The 13,708-nt window shown below is 37.5% G+C and overlaps 1 protein-coding gene across 3 annotated transcripts; it reads left to right on the top strand.

The window, feature by feature from the left end:
* Positions 1 to 3,773: 3,773 nt before the first annotated feature.
* On the top strand, positions 3,774 to 12,848 carry LOC126699289 (E3 ubiquitin protein ligase RIN2). Of its 3 annotated transcripts, none has more exons than XM_050397020.1 (13): positions 3,774 to 3,939; positions 4,381 to 4,820; positions 6,289 to 6,366; positions 7,916 to 8,002; positions 8,107 to 8,228; positions 9,541 to 9,637; positions 9,745 to 9,847; positions 10,668 to 10,825; positions 10,941 to 11,078; positions 11,152 to 11,219; positions 11,309 to 11,539; positions 11,787 to 12,168; positions 12,470 to 12,848. In XM_050397020.1, exons 2-13 carry the CDS (start codon positions 4,581 to 4,583, stop codon positions 12,524 to 12,526), a joined length of 1,761 nt encoding a protein of 586 aa, XP_050252977.1. In that variant the 5' UTR covers positions 3,774 to 3,939; positions 4,381 to 4,580; the 3' UTR covers positions 12,527 to 12,848. The 3 variants fall into 3 exon arrangements, with proteins under 3 accessions (XP_050252977.1, XP_050252975.1, XP_050252976.1); XM_050397018.1 differs by having other exon boundaries at positions 10,668 to 10,837; XM_050397019.1 differs by having other exon boundaries at positions 3,777 to 3,939; positions 4,496 to 4,820; positions 10,668 to 10,837.
* Positions 12,849 to 13,708: the final 860 nt, after the last annotated feature.

Below are 13,708 nucleotides of genomic sequence, written 5' to 3'. Positions count from 1 at the left end.
TATCTCCTCTAGCTTCTCTGTAGGTTCTGTCGTCGTTCGGTGTTCTTCTATGTTCAAGGCCTGGATCTGGTCTTCCACCTCCATCATAGCTACGTAGCATTCTCGTGCGGCAATTTGACTTCCGCGTAGCTCTCCTACCCCATACTCTGTTGGGAACTTGATCATCAGGTGGTAAGTTGATGTTGCCGCCTTCCACGAGTTGAGCGTGGGTCGCCCAATAATAGCATTGTAGGCTGACGAACAGTCGACCACCAAGAATGTTACGTCCTTGGTGATTTGTTGTGGGTAATCTCCTACCGTCACCGATAACGTGACTGCGCCCAAAGGGAATATTCTACTCCCTCCGAAACCAACGAGCGGGGCGTTTGTTGGTATCAGCAGCTCCCTATCAATCCTCATTTGTTGGAACGCCGGATAATACAAGATGTCGGCCGAACTGCCGTTGTCGACCAACACTCGGTGGATGTTGTAGTCGCCTGCCCGCAAGGTGACGACAAGGGCATCGTCGTGTGGATGGTGTAGGCGCCTTGCATCCTCTTCCGAGAACCCGATAATAGGGCCTTCCCTTCTTGCCATCTTTGGCACTGTGCCTGCTAATTGGACATTCTGTACCATCCGAAGATATGTTTTGCGAGCCTTTTTCGACGATCCGGCCGCACCTGTTCCTCCAATTATCATCCTTATGTCCCCCAATGGGGGCCTTGGTCGCTCGTTCTCTCGGCGGGGGTGTTGTTCTTGTGGGGGTTGATCCGTTCTCTCCTTACTGACGAACTTCTTCAATTTCCCTTGTCGGATAAGGGTTTCGATTTGTTGCTTCAAATCATAGCAGTCGGCCGTGTCGTGACCATGGTCACGGTGGAAGCGGCAATATTTGTCTCTGGACCTTTTGTTGGGATCACTCTTCAGCTTTCCCGGAAACGTCAGGGATCCTTCGTCCTTAATCTGCATTAGGACTTGGTCTATCGGGGCGGTCAACGGAGTGAAACTTGTGAACCTTCCGCCCATTGGTTTTGGGCGTCTCTCCTCCCTTCGATCTCCCATCCGTCCTCTCTTCCGCCCCTGGTCCTGTCGGGGGTCCTCTTGTCTGTCCCTTTTCTTGGGTCTGTCTTCTCGGGCTAACAATGCGTCTTCAGCGTTCATGTACTTGGTGGCCCTGTAAAGCACCTCTGACATGGTCTTTGGGTCGTTTTTGTATAGGGAGAACAAAAACTTACCCCCCTTCAGCCCGTTCGTGAACGCTGCCACCAATATCTTGTCGTCGGCTTCGTCGATCGTGAGCGCTTCTTTATTGAAGCGTGATATGTAGGCCCGTAACGTCTCCTCCTCTCTCTGCTTGATATTCATTAAACAAGCTGTGGACTTCTTATACCGATGTCCTCCGATGAAGTGCGTAGTGAACTGAGCGCTCAGCTCCCTGAAGGTGCCGATGGAGTATGGTGTCAGCCGGCTAAACCAAATCCTTGCCGCGCCCTTCAGTGTTGTAGGGAATGCCCTACACATAATTGCGTCCGCCACTCCCTGAAGGTGCATCAGGGTCTTGAAGGTCTCTAGGTGATCGAGGGGATCCTTGATTCCGTCATAACTGTCCATGCTCGGCATGCGGAACTTACTCGGCAGGGGGAAGGAGTTGACGGACGCCGTAAATGGCGAGTCAGTCCGGTTGACAAGGTCGTCAAGATCGCTGGACACTCGCCCCTTGAGAGCGTTCATCAGGACTTCCATCTGTTCCTTCATCGCCTGCATCTCCGCGATGATGGGTTGTGGAGCTGCGTCCGTCACTGAGGGGATGCTAGCGTCCCGTCGCACTTGTTTGCTCGGGGCGTTACTCTCCTGTGGTCCGTCATTATTTCTCCTTTCCTCACTGTTCCCTTCTTGATCTTCTCCCTGGCTATTCACCGCTGCACTCTTTTGGTTCAGCTGCTCTGTCAGGTCGTGGTTTTGTTTGGTGAGGCGCTCCACAGCTGCGGCGAGCGTCTTGACCTGTCTCTCAAGGGCAGTCGTAGGGGCTTCTTCTTGGACGTCATTTGTGGTTGCCATCGAGCGCGTGAGTACCATGTAACTCCTTTATCTAGGAAATGTTACCGTACCCGGTCGATCCCCACAGACGGCGCCAACTGATGACGTCGAAAATTGTCACCAATGGTTCACACCGTACTCGCGTCTCGAATCGAACCTGCACGACAAAAACAATCGACGGACGTCCTTCAAAGAGCACCGGTGTGGTGCCGGCCAAAGGTTCTCCGACGGTCAAGTTAGAATTGTTCTTGTTTTACTTAGAGCGTTAGAGAGGGTCAGTTAAAGCGTACCTCGATTACTGTGGGTATTAGACCTTTTATAGTGATAGAGGGTTGACTTTTCCTTTTTGGTTTTCACATCTTTTCAATGTGGGACTCTAGTCCCAATTCTTCCAAGCGTGGTGAGCAAGGATTTCCGTTTCCGGATCATGGGCCCTTATTGGGCCAGTCAGCGATGGGCTTTCAAAGCGCGTGGGATAGCCCTTGCACAGGCCCAACAGTCCCAACCCGTCAGGCCCGTCAGGTGGGCCCGTCAATCAGGGCCGTCATGTCCGTCCAGGTGGGCCCGTCATGTATTCCGCATTTCTAACCGTCTTCAGTTATTGTTGCAAACTTACGTTGTTTTTGGCTGTTTAATCCGTTAATGACAAATATATAATGGGAAGTTATATTATAACTATAAGTTTTGAAAATCGAGAAACAACTCATAACTTAAAAAGAGTATAAAATTCCTTCCTTAGCTATAATAATAATAATAATAAAAAAAATCAACCTTCCTAGTCCTTAAAAACAATATCCCCGTATACCCATTTCTCATATAGTCATATGCATGCCATCTCCATATTTGTCTTCAAAACAATGTCGTTATATTGAAAAGGACACTGTCCTTTAGATTCCGTAAATTTAGAACTATTATTATTACAACCGTCCAAGTAAAAAAGAGAATATTGTTTTGTCATTTACACATCCACTTTCTCAATCCACCCCACTACCTAAAAGCATTGAATGGGACACTTGACCAAAACAGCAAATTAATAGGGAGATGTAATAAAAATAAAAATTTTCTCAGTATTCCCTAACCAAAAAAAAAAGAGAGATGTAAATAACATGACTGTAATTTAAGAAAACTTATGACGCAAGGAAAAGAAAACAATTATTTACATTAAGATGGAGTTTGGATAGCATTTTCGAGCTTGCGTTGCACGTTTACGTTGTTTTCTTGTAGTTCTCGTGTGTTGTTTACGGGACTCGTAAATATTTTCTTTTTCAGCAAAAATAACTTTAAAATTGGGTCTTATAGTACTATTCATACATTTAAAAATTATTTTGCAACAGTATTTTCAGTTTTCAGTTTTCAGCAATAAGCGATATCCAAACAGGCCCTAACTTTATTACATAAATCATCAATTATATTTATTATCATATTTTGTGTAAACTTTTTTAGTAATAATATTAGTATTAATGTTACATTTTCCTTGAAATATTACTGATTCCAAACAAGATCAACAAGGCAGGGATAAAACAACAGCATTAGTGCATTACCTTAAAAAAATAAGTAAAGTCAAGGAATTTATATATATATATATATATATTTATTTATTTATTATCAAAATATATATATATATATATATATTTATAGTATGATTCACACGCTTACCAAAAGCAAAGCATAAATTTTCTTACAAATAAATCTCCCAATTTTTATTTTAAGGCTGTCGTTTTGGCCTTTATACAGAGTACTCTAAACTAACAGCAATAACTCTCTCAAAAAAAAAACTAACAGCAATAACTCTCTCTCTCTCTTCGTTTACCCAAAAAAAAAAAAAGAGAGGAAAAAACTCTCTCTCGCACGAAAAAGCGATGCTTGTGAAATTTGCAGAAACCCCCACCGACGAAAAAGCAATATGATCATAGATCGAATCAGGTCCGTTCATTTGCTTATTCATTCTCAAATTTTCGTTTAATTACTCCACAATTATATCAAAAAATTTCAGAGATTCAGAGATAAAGTTTGACTTTTTCTATGCTCTTCAATTGATGGGGTTAATAATTTTAGCTGAATTCTTTCTGGGGTTTCTCAAAAGTTCATGTTTTTGCATTTAAAATTCGAAAATTTTTAATCGGGGTTCAAGGTTTATGTATCGGGGATTTGAATTTATAATTGTTTTATTGCACATTTAATTTATTCTAGCTGGGAAAGAAAAATGAAAGAAATGTAAAAGTTTTGATCTTTATGTGTTTTGGTTTCTGGGTATCGAAGAAATGAGAAATTCATAGCCTTTTAGACAGTTTTCTATTTGGATGAAGTATCACCTGGTTACTTGGTTATTTGTTTTTAATTTTTAATTTTTGGATTTGGGGACAGGTTTTGGGATTTGATCTTGGAGTGTTTGGCATGGTAGTGAATTTTTGGTGGGTTTTCAATCTAACTTAAAGTGTGTGCCTGACTGGTTTACTTCACTGCCAAATTGTGATTATAGAATGGGGAGAGTTATGCTAATGCCATTCGGATGAAAATTTTGGAGTTGGGTTGTGGTGAAAAGGCTGAATATAGAGTTACTTGTAATGGGTGTGCGCTACATAGCCGTGTCAGCGGCGTCTACGGTGCTCAGCTTTGTCTTTCTTCAATTCTGGACTGAGTTGTCTTTAGATAATCTTAAATCGGATGGACTAATAGCTGAGAATTATATTCATTCGGAGAATGCAAGCCGTGTCATCGAGCTGCTCTCGGGTTCTTATGCTACCATTGGACTGCTGACAAATTTTGTGCTCAATGTATTTGTTTTACTAGTTCTATGTCTAAAGGTAAGTTTGCTATCTTGCTGAGGGACTTTTAAGCAATTATGTCTTTGTGTTGGCCAATGAACTATTTGCATAGTGGACTGTATGCTGAGTTAGGCAATGTATAGATCGCATTTACCGTTGCTGCCATAGGATATGTTATTTATATAAAGCAGGTAGATTTTTTTTTGAGAATATGAATTTTACTTTGCTATAATGCCACAGTGATTGAGCAATGAGAATGATGCTAAGACATTAAAATACAACATAAGTGGCTGCAGTAGGTGTAATAGACTAATAGTCTGTAAAATCACTGAGTTATGTCCATCTTTTCTGTAAAACGGGCCAATTTGTATTTACACTGCATGTATTGGTTTAGATGAAAACCTTCTCTAGGTTTCAGGAAAATTTGTAGATTTTTTTTCTTTGGCGGAGATTTTTGTGAGCTGCTCTGGCAAAGATAATTGAGTTTGATGAATTGTATTAAACAATAATGCCATCAGCTTATCCTCTGCTAGCTGGATTATGCAATTGTTAACAACTAATTGGTGTTGGCTCTGCCAGTACTTATAAATGGCATTGGAGAAAAAAAAAACATATTGATATTATGAATAGTTTTGCTATTTTGTTGTTAGAACTGATTCTTTTAGGGTATCAAAGTCATAGATAGATTGAATACTTGTCTTCTGGAACGTTCACTTGTGTAGAGATTCAAATTCTTACATTCTTTTTCATGTGTATCATTTATCTCCCTTAATTTCATGCTACTTTTCATCACAGAAGTGGGTGAGGGGTCTTTAATGGTTCTTATATCAGATAACCTAGGACTTATGGTTTGTCAATGGTGAATGGTTGTAGACTGAGGTTCAAGCTAGTAAACTACTGGTTGCTGTAATGAAGAAAGAGGCTTCTGGAATGTATTAATTAAAAGAACTATACACTAGATTCTCACTAACCTTGGAACAAGGGTCAGTATAGTTATACAACCACTCTGACATATAAGCATCTAAGCACTCATGCTGAAATGTATTAAGTTCTAGCTTAGAGCTAGTTATATGAACTAAATTTTTTTTGAAATTGGATTACAACTAAGCTTTCCATTTCAGAAAGTTAAACACTAAAATTCATCCATACGATTCAGACTATTAGTTATCAAAACATTGTATGGAACTTCAATTTAAGAATAGGACCTCCTAAAATGATTGAGTTCCATAGTTATACGGGTAAGATTGAGAATATTTTTGAAAGTTTATATGATTAATTATCAAGTCAACTCAATGAAAATAAGTTGATGATTGAGTGGAATTATTTATTTATTTGTAAGATGTATGGGCTTTTCTTTTGAGTTGACTAAAGAGTGGCATATTAGCAACAAGTTTAACATTGGACATGATACCTATAAAATGATGTTTACGAACTCATCATCAAAGTAATGATGAATTTATGACCAATAACACTGTCTTTGTAATTATGTTATCCTTTTCACTTGCAGACCATATTCTTTGTGGAGTTGTATCCTCCTGAGACTCGGAAATTGTTGGAACGTCTTGTCAATTATGTTATTTATAAGGTAAATTTTTTTTATTTGCAATTAAAAAAAAAAAATATTCTGATCATTCCTACTAGTAGCATGTACCTATTTAAATATGTGAGATATCACTTTTTCTGGAACTTGTTTTTGGGATCCAAATTTCCCCATGAATCTTTATAGGATTATGTATGGGGATATGTGTGGTGGAGCCTATCTGAAGATTTGTGTAAAATATCACACCATAATACATAAAAATTTATTACAGCGGAAGTGTTAAGAAAAAGTCACATCATGACATTGAAGTTTATATGTAATTCTTAGTTTTTTTCTTCTTGTTTTTCTTTGAGTATTTAATATGTTTTAATTTTATTGAGAATCTACTCTAATGTTGTTGTATGTGTGCATGTTTTAATTAATTAATTATTTCTACATCTGGTAGTGGTGTTAGGCCTGAAAGGGTTTGATCCTGTTGTTTATCTTGGGTAGTGACTGTGGCAACTTTTGGTTTGGTTGGGCTTTGATGAAGGGAGTTTTGATGGTATAGTGGCTGTTTGGCAGAGATGGGTGGTAATGCATCTAGCTACATTTGGCTCTAGTGACAGCATAGATGGCTTCATAATTGACTAAAGTGGTTGTAGCATGAACCAAATGCACATCAACTCCAAAATAATTGATAAAATCAATTTCGACCCTACCACTTAGTTGTTGTCTTCATCACCAGCAAGTCCATGTCACTACCTTCAGCCATGGTAAAAAAAAGAGAATGATAAAGGGAAAAAAGGGACAGAAATGATAACAACGTGATGCATTTCCTCACTAGATGCAAGGGAGCTCTTCTCATTTTGTTAAACCCTGAGGCAAATTGATGTGTTTACTCATAATACCTATAACTGAAGAGGAATAGCTTTTCTGATTGGTGAGATTAAAAAGGGGCTGTAAGCTGAGGAAGGTAGGCCTGATCTGTTTGGTTTTGGATTTAGGGTTTGGGTTTAAAAGACCTTTGTAAATTACTTATCAAAAAAGTTTGAGAGACTATTGTAGTTGGATATGTGATCTGTTGGGTGTTCCTTCAAGCCATGATGCTAAGTTATTGTTTCATGCATTTTCTGAATTTTACCTTTCATGCAGTAGTGGTTTTTTTATAAGTAAAAAGATTTCTTGAAAAGCATAATACTCTCCATAGAGTAGTAGTTTCCAGAATGATGTAGTTAATTGATGTATATGGATAATAAAGTACTTATGGAGAGAAGTATGACTTCATGCACTGATGTTTAATGTTTAGCAATGCAATAAATAATGTGTTGGGACCTAGGTCAAATTTAAAGGCTACTTAACATATTTATATATGTATGTATAAATGTATATATCTATGTATTGACTCCTTGATATTATCTTGATTGATTTGCTATATTTATTTATGGCAATGTCCTTTGTGCCATCAATTCTCCAGGAGGATGGGGTGGTGGTTAAGGTCATGAGTTCAAGTCCCATGAGTTAGATGTGTTTCTTACCAATTGAATTGTTTTTTTTTCTCCCTGATGTCTATGGTTCAGTAATTGTGTGATGTCTGTTGCTGAATATCAAACAGGGGACGTTTCTACCACTGGTTATTCCACCAACAATATTTCATGCAGGCTTGTGGTCAGTCTGGTTGGCTGTTCTATGTTCTTTAAAGGTAATATTTTATGATGGTTATGCTGATTTTGGATTTAAGATGAAAGAGACTATTTAAATGCATGGTGGTTTATCTGGTTGACTGTTCTTCTGGTTATTGTCCAGATGTTTCAAGCTTTGGCTAGAGATCGACTTGAACGTTTGAACGCATCTCCTTCTGCTACACCTTGGACATATTTTCGTGTATATTCAGTCTTATTGTTGGTCCTCTCTGTTGACTTTTTTTGGTATTGCTTAATTTCTCCTCTCTCTCTCTCTCTCTCTCACACACACACACACACACACATGCACACGTGCGCTGAAATTGGTTGGATGGTAGTCTTTGTAGGGTGGGGTTTCTGTGGTTCGACAGCCCATGCCTCCCTTTCTCAAAATTTATCTATCCAAAAGCACACCCTTTTTAGGTCTAGTTTCAATAAATTTTTCACCTTTTACTGATAAATGTGTTTTAGGAAATGAATTGTACGTGTCTATTATTATTATCTTTATTACAGAATGTGTCAGAATTTGTTGGATATGTGTCAACCTTTTACAGAGACTATCTTAAAAGGCAACACAGTTAGGACTTTATAATTGGGAAGTTATCATTATTTATACATCAAAGAAAGACTATGATTTTTGCTTTTTAAAAAAAGAAAAAAAAAAAATCTTTTTTGGTAGAGTGATGAAGCAAGCCCTTATTTTCTATTTTACATAGTTCTTTTGTATAAATTTTCCCTTATTACATGTTTTTTTTTTTTTTGAGAAACAAACCTTATTACATGTTTTTAGTTGGCAGTTTTCCTTGTCATATTTTTTGGTCATTTCTTGTGTGCCTTGTTAGAGGACTGTTTGGAAGGTTTTAAAAGTTTGAGATGTTAGATGGGAGTAATAAGTAGACAAGTGCTTGGGTTCGGCATATATTTACAATTTCTTCAAGTTTCATTTATGCTATTTGTCAGATTCTGGTCTAGCAAAACTTTTAAAAGGTTAAATGTTGGAAATTGGTAATTTTAGCTGTGGCTAGCTGTATATGTCTTAGTTTGCAATTCCATCTAATAGTGACATCTGCAAGGCAATTTTATAAGGGATTTCTTAGAGGTTGCTAGCTAGGTGCAGACTCGTAGGAATTATAGTATTCAATGAGTTTCCAAGAAAGTTCTAGATAGGTGTTTGACCAGCAGGCTACTTAATGTTGGCCGTATGATGTTTTAGTTAGGAGTCATGTTGATTGCTGTAATCATGCATTTTTAGTAAGTTTTCTCTGCAGGTCTATCTATGGGTCTTGATTTGTTACCATATACCTTTTATTTTATTTCAGTTTTGCTAAGATCTTACCATATGCCTTAGGTTTTGTTATAGATGGTCTTTGTATATTAATAGGGTTTTGCATTGCCAATGTATAGGCCTTTGTTGTGAAACAAAATGGAGACCATGGATGAATTACAGTTAATATTTATGAAGACCTTATCTCTCATTCTTTCCCTCTTGCATTTTTCTATTCTCTCCTTCCCTTTATGTTGTCTTTTTCTTATATATATTTTCTTTGGTTGCTATCAGGATCAGGCTGTGTCTGGTAATATATAGAATGCTGGGTTCATCGATGTTTCTGTTGTTATTCTTTGAGCCTCTCAGCATTGCTTTTGAGACGCTGCAGGTAATGCTATTAGAATACGTCTTGGCAAGTTTTGGATTAGTTGGATCCTGTGATATATCAGAACTCAGGTTGACTAGGTTGTTTCATTCATGAAATATGCTTTGTAGGCCATTTTAGTTCACGGATTTCAGTTGCTTGATATATGGCTCCATTCAGCAGGGAACAGTGCCAATTGTCAAAGGTTCAAATTTTTAGATACATCAGCAGCAGGTAGTTCTTAAGAACTTTTATTAAAAAGTATAGGAAATTTATATGAACACTACATCTGGCATGTTTGTATTTTGTTGTTCTTGTTCATTTATATGGTTGTCTTGCTAAACTAACGTTTTGATTGTAGTCATTTTGTTATTTTTCTTTTCATTCTTTTTCTATTCTTGGAATGCACCATCTGGATCATGAGGTTCAAAAATAGACTTAAACATATCATTTATTGATAAATATATATATATATATATAATAAAATTTTCTTTTAGTTTTTTCTGTTTTTGTGCTTCTTCCTCTTGTTCACTCTAAGTTTGTGTATGGTTATTTATTTTTTAAAATGCTCACGCATTTCATGTTTGATTGAAAAAACAGAAGCAAACAATGTAATGAGAGAAGATTATATTGAAAAACCCATACCTAAATTAGTGGGTAATTATTATTATTATTATTATTTTATTTATTTATTTATTTATTATTTTTTGGGGGGGGGGGGTGTGTTGGGGATGGACTGATGAACCAAACAATATAAGTAGTGGGTAATATATATATATATATATATATATATATTTAAAAACCTTAAATTTGTGCTGATTGGTAAATGTGAATTTAACACTTTTTTAAGATTGAGGGGGTAATAATGGGAGTTTTTGATTCATGCATCACCTCGTTTTTAGACAGTGAGGTGTATAATGAGAATTATGCACATTAATGAGTGGAATATGTTGTGAATGGAAACACACAATCCTCTCACATGGAATATAGATAGCAATTTTTAAGATGACCTGTAGTGGATGTAATGTTTTCTGATTAAGGAGTGTGACTGCAGGTTCATTGTGGGAATGGAAGGGCATTCTTATTCGGAATGTGGGGTTTTCCCTAGACATGGCAACATTGTTAATGGCACTTGGTCATTATGTGCATATTTGGTGGCTTCATGGCATGGCATTCCATCTCGTGGATGCCGTCCTTTTTCTAAATATACGTGTAAATATTTGTGTAAATATTTCATTCTACTCTCTGATTTGAATGTTAATATTATTTGGTTATCTGACATTCAATGTCATGTTCAATCTATAATCAATTTAGAATTTCTGATCAGGCCTTGCTAGGTGCTATGTTCAAGCGTATAAAAGGATTCATCAAATTGAGAAAAGCTTTAGGTGCTCTTCATGCTGCTCTTCCTGACGCAACTACTGAAGAGCTACAAGCTTATGATGATGAATGTGCCATCTGTCGGGTATGATTTGGTCTTTTATTGTTTACCTTTTAGTTATTATTCATGCTTCAATGTTGAACTCGGCTAATTACAGGAACCTATGGCCAAGGCTAAAAGGCTGCACTGCAAACATCTTTTTCATCTTGCATGCTTGAGATCTTGGTATGATTCATGCTTTTTCTGATTTTACACCTTTTGGTTTTGTATATTCAAGCATGTGAGTCATGCTGAAACTTACTCACTAATGCCAGGTTGGATCAAGGTTTGAGTGAGACTTATTCATGTCCCACTTGTCGAAAACCACTTTTTATTGGCAGACCTGAAAATGAAGTTACTCCTCGTACTGGGGAGGTTTTGACTGATGAGCAGCTTGCCCGTCAAATAGGTGCTGGACTTGATCGGCAAAACAATTCTGAACATACTCTACCTACTGGAGTATTCCCCAATCAGACACAGAACCCTATAGAAGGTGGTCCTTGGAGGTTTGTTTCCTAACTTTATGTCATTGTAGTTTCTCTTGCCTGCCTTGAAATAAGAACCTTGCTACCTCTAACCGAAAAAGCATACAAATTGGCTTTGGAGTCCACTTAGATTATGGGAATCTTGTTCTCTTTTGTTTTGTCAGTAGTGCAGCCTTCTTCAAGCAATATATATGAATAATTGTTGGTGCAGTAAATTAACAAAAAAAATTTCTTTTTTTGGGAAATATTCTCTCCTTTTGCTCCATAGGACTGCAGGACTGGAATCAAGTTGGTTAAATGCTTGGCCAAGCCAGGGTGTTGATGGGGCTGGACCCTCTACTGCAATCAGATCAGTTGGATTAGGGAGAGTTCAGATGGTGATGAGGCATCTCGCTTCTGTAGGAGAAACCTATGCACAGACAACCCTTGAAGATTCTGCTTGGAGCCTTTGGCCTATGAATCCCTCTCAGGCTGCCGCAACTGGTGGACCCATCCCTCATGCTGGTGGTGGCAGATACACTGGAGGCACTGGTGGTTTACATATGAGGACTGCCTCACGCCCTGCAAATGATAACATAGCGAACATTCTTGCCATGGCTGAGACAGTACGGGAGGTTTTGCCACACATGCCTGATGACATAATTTTGCAGGTATAATTTGGACACACACGCACACACTATTTCTCTATGCTCCCTGAAGTTGGTTGTCTGAGTCAGTCATATCACCTGAGGTATAATATATACATGTATATATAAAAATTTATAATTTGTGAGGTATAGTAGGACCATTTATTTATATAATTTTCTTTAAAAATTGGTCATGTAGATTTGAAATTTTTGTTGTTGTTGTTGTATTGAAGTCCTACATTCTTTCCCTTTTCTTTCTTTGTTATATTTTTGCTTTCCAAAATTTGTCTAATCTGTTTGAGATCCAATGTACCAAATTTTGCAGGACTTGCAGCGAACAAATTCTGTCTCTGTTACCGTTAATAATCTTCTTCAAATGTGAGTATGTAATATGTTTTCTTTTGTTGTAACATACTCTGAGTTCTCAAATGAGGTTCCTGGTCAGTCATACACCTCTTAAGGCTTTGTTGGCACGCACGACTTGTGGTTGCCAAATTGCCTGAATTTTTTTTTTTTTTTTTTTTTGAATTTCTCTTTTCCTCCCTTTTTAATAGTATACATAAGCTTCTTTCTCTGTATATAAAGGCAACTCACTCAAAAAGTTTTATTTGTGTAGGAAGAAAAAAGGTGCAAATATAGTTCTTTTTTTCTCCTCTCAGAAAAATTAAATCGCTATACACAACAAATATGTGGATGGTCCTGCATTGTGTTGCCTTGTTCTTCTCAGAAGTTGCCACTTTTACTAAATTTTCTACTGTGATTTAGTGGCTATATTCTCTCCTAGATGCCATAGTAAATTTCAAAGTAAAATATTTTGCTGCTTTGATCGATTAGGCGTTAGTAAAGGGAAGATAACTCATAAAATGGAGAGCTTGTCACCATTTTTAGGCTGGTTTTTCACCTTATGAAATAAATTTCCATCTAAGCCATGTTGGAAGCTGAACTATTTGAGATTTTGCATCATGGACCTATTCTAGATGAGTAATATTACAGAGGGCATTTTTAACAACCTCTTAAGTGACATTTTGTGATTGGAGCACCACCACTTTCCCAATGGCTCACCTCTTACTCTACTTTTATTATGTACCAATAATAACAGGCCACATTAGTAACTGTGATGAAAAAAAAGTGAAAATTTGCGCATAGGTTTATTGATCCTAGATTGGTTGATCAAACTTGCATTCAGGATCTGTTGAAATTGGGTGATGAATTTGCTGTTTGGGCTAGATATTTGCTCCCTAGGCACATATGCTCCCACTCCACAAGAATATTTTCCAAAAATTGTAATTGTTGTGTGTATGGAGGTCACTATGTATATGTATTATGTCCGCTGGCATGTTTGGGCCAGTGATATTGGATTTCTGTTTATATTTGTTTCAGTGTCGGCCTAGTTGATAAAGGGTCTGTTAGACGTTGCTATAAGTAGAGCTTTTAGGACTATATCATGTTTATAACAACTAACAAGAGGAGAGATCTATGAGAAAGGAGAGAGCTACCTCTCATTGTATAACTCATTTGTCCAATGAACCTCTAGTGGGAAAAAAAAATAATAATAAAGAAAAGG

The sequence above is a fragment of the Quercus robur genome, chromosome 9 (assembly GCF_932294415.1).
Source record: "Quercus robur chromosome 9, dhQueRobu3.1, whole genome shotgun sequence".
NCBI lineage: Eukaryota > Viridiplantae > Streptophyta > Magnoliopsida > Fagales > Fagaceae > Quercus > Quercus robur.
Note: the sequence above shows the minus strand (reverse complement) of the source record. Positions and strands in the feature narration are given on the sequence as shown.

Coding starts and splice junctions, on each gene's coding strand:
- LOC126699289 (XM_050397018.1), top strand. CDS start 4,581: ATGGGTGTGCGCTACATAGCCGTGTCAGCGGCGTCTACGGTGCTCAGC. Junction 10,838..10,940: donor ATATACGTGTAAATATTTGT/GTAAATATTTCA, acceptor ATTTCTGATCAG/GCCTTGCTAGGTGCTATGTT. Junction 12,169..12,469: donor CTGATGACATAATTTTGCAG/GTATAATTTGGA, acceptor CAAATTTTGCAG/GACTTGCAGCGAACAAATTC.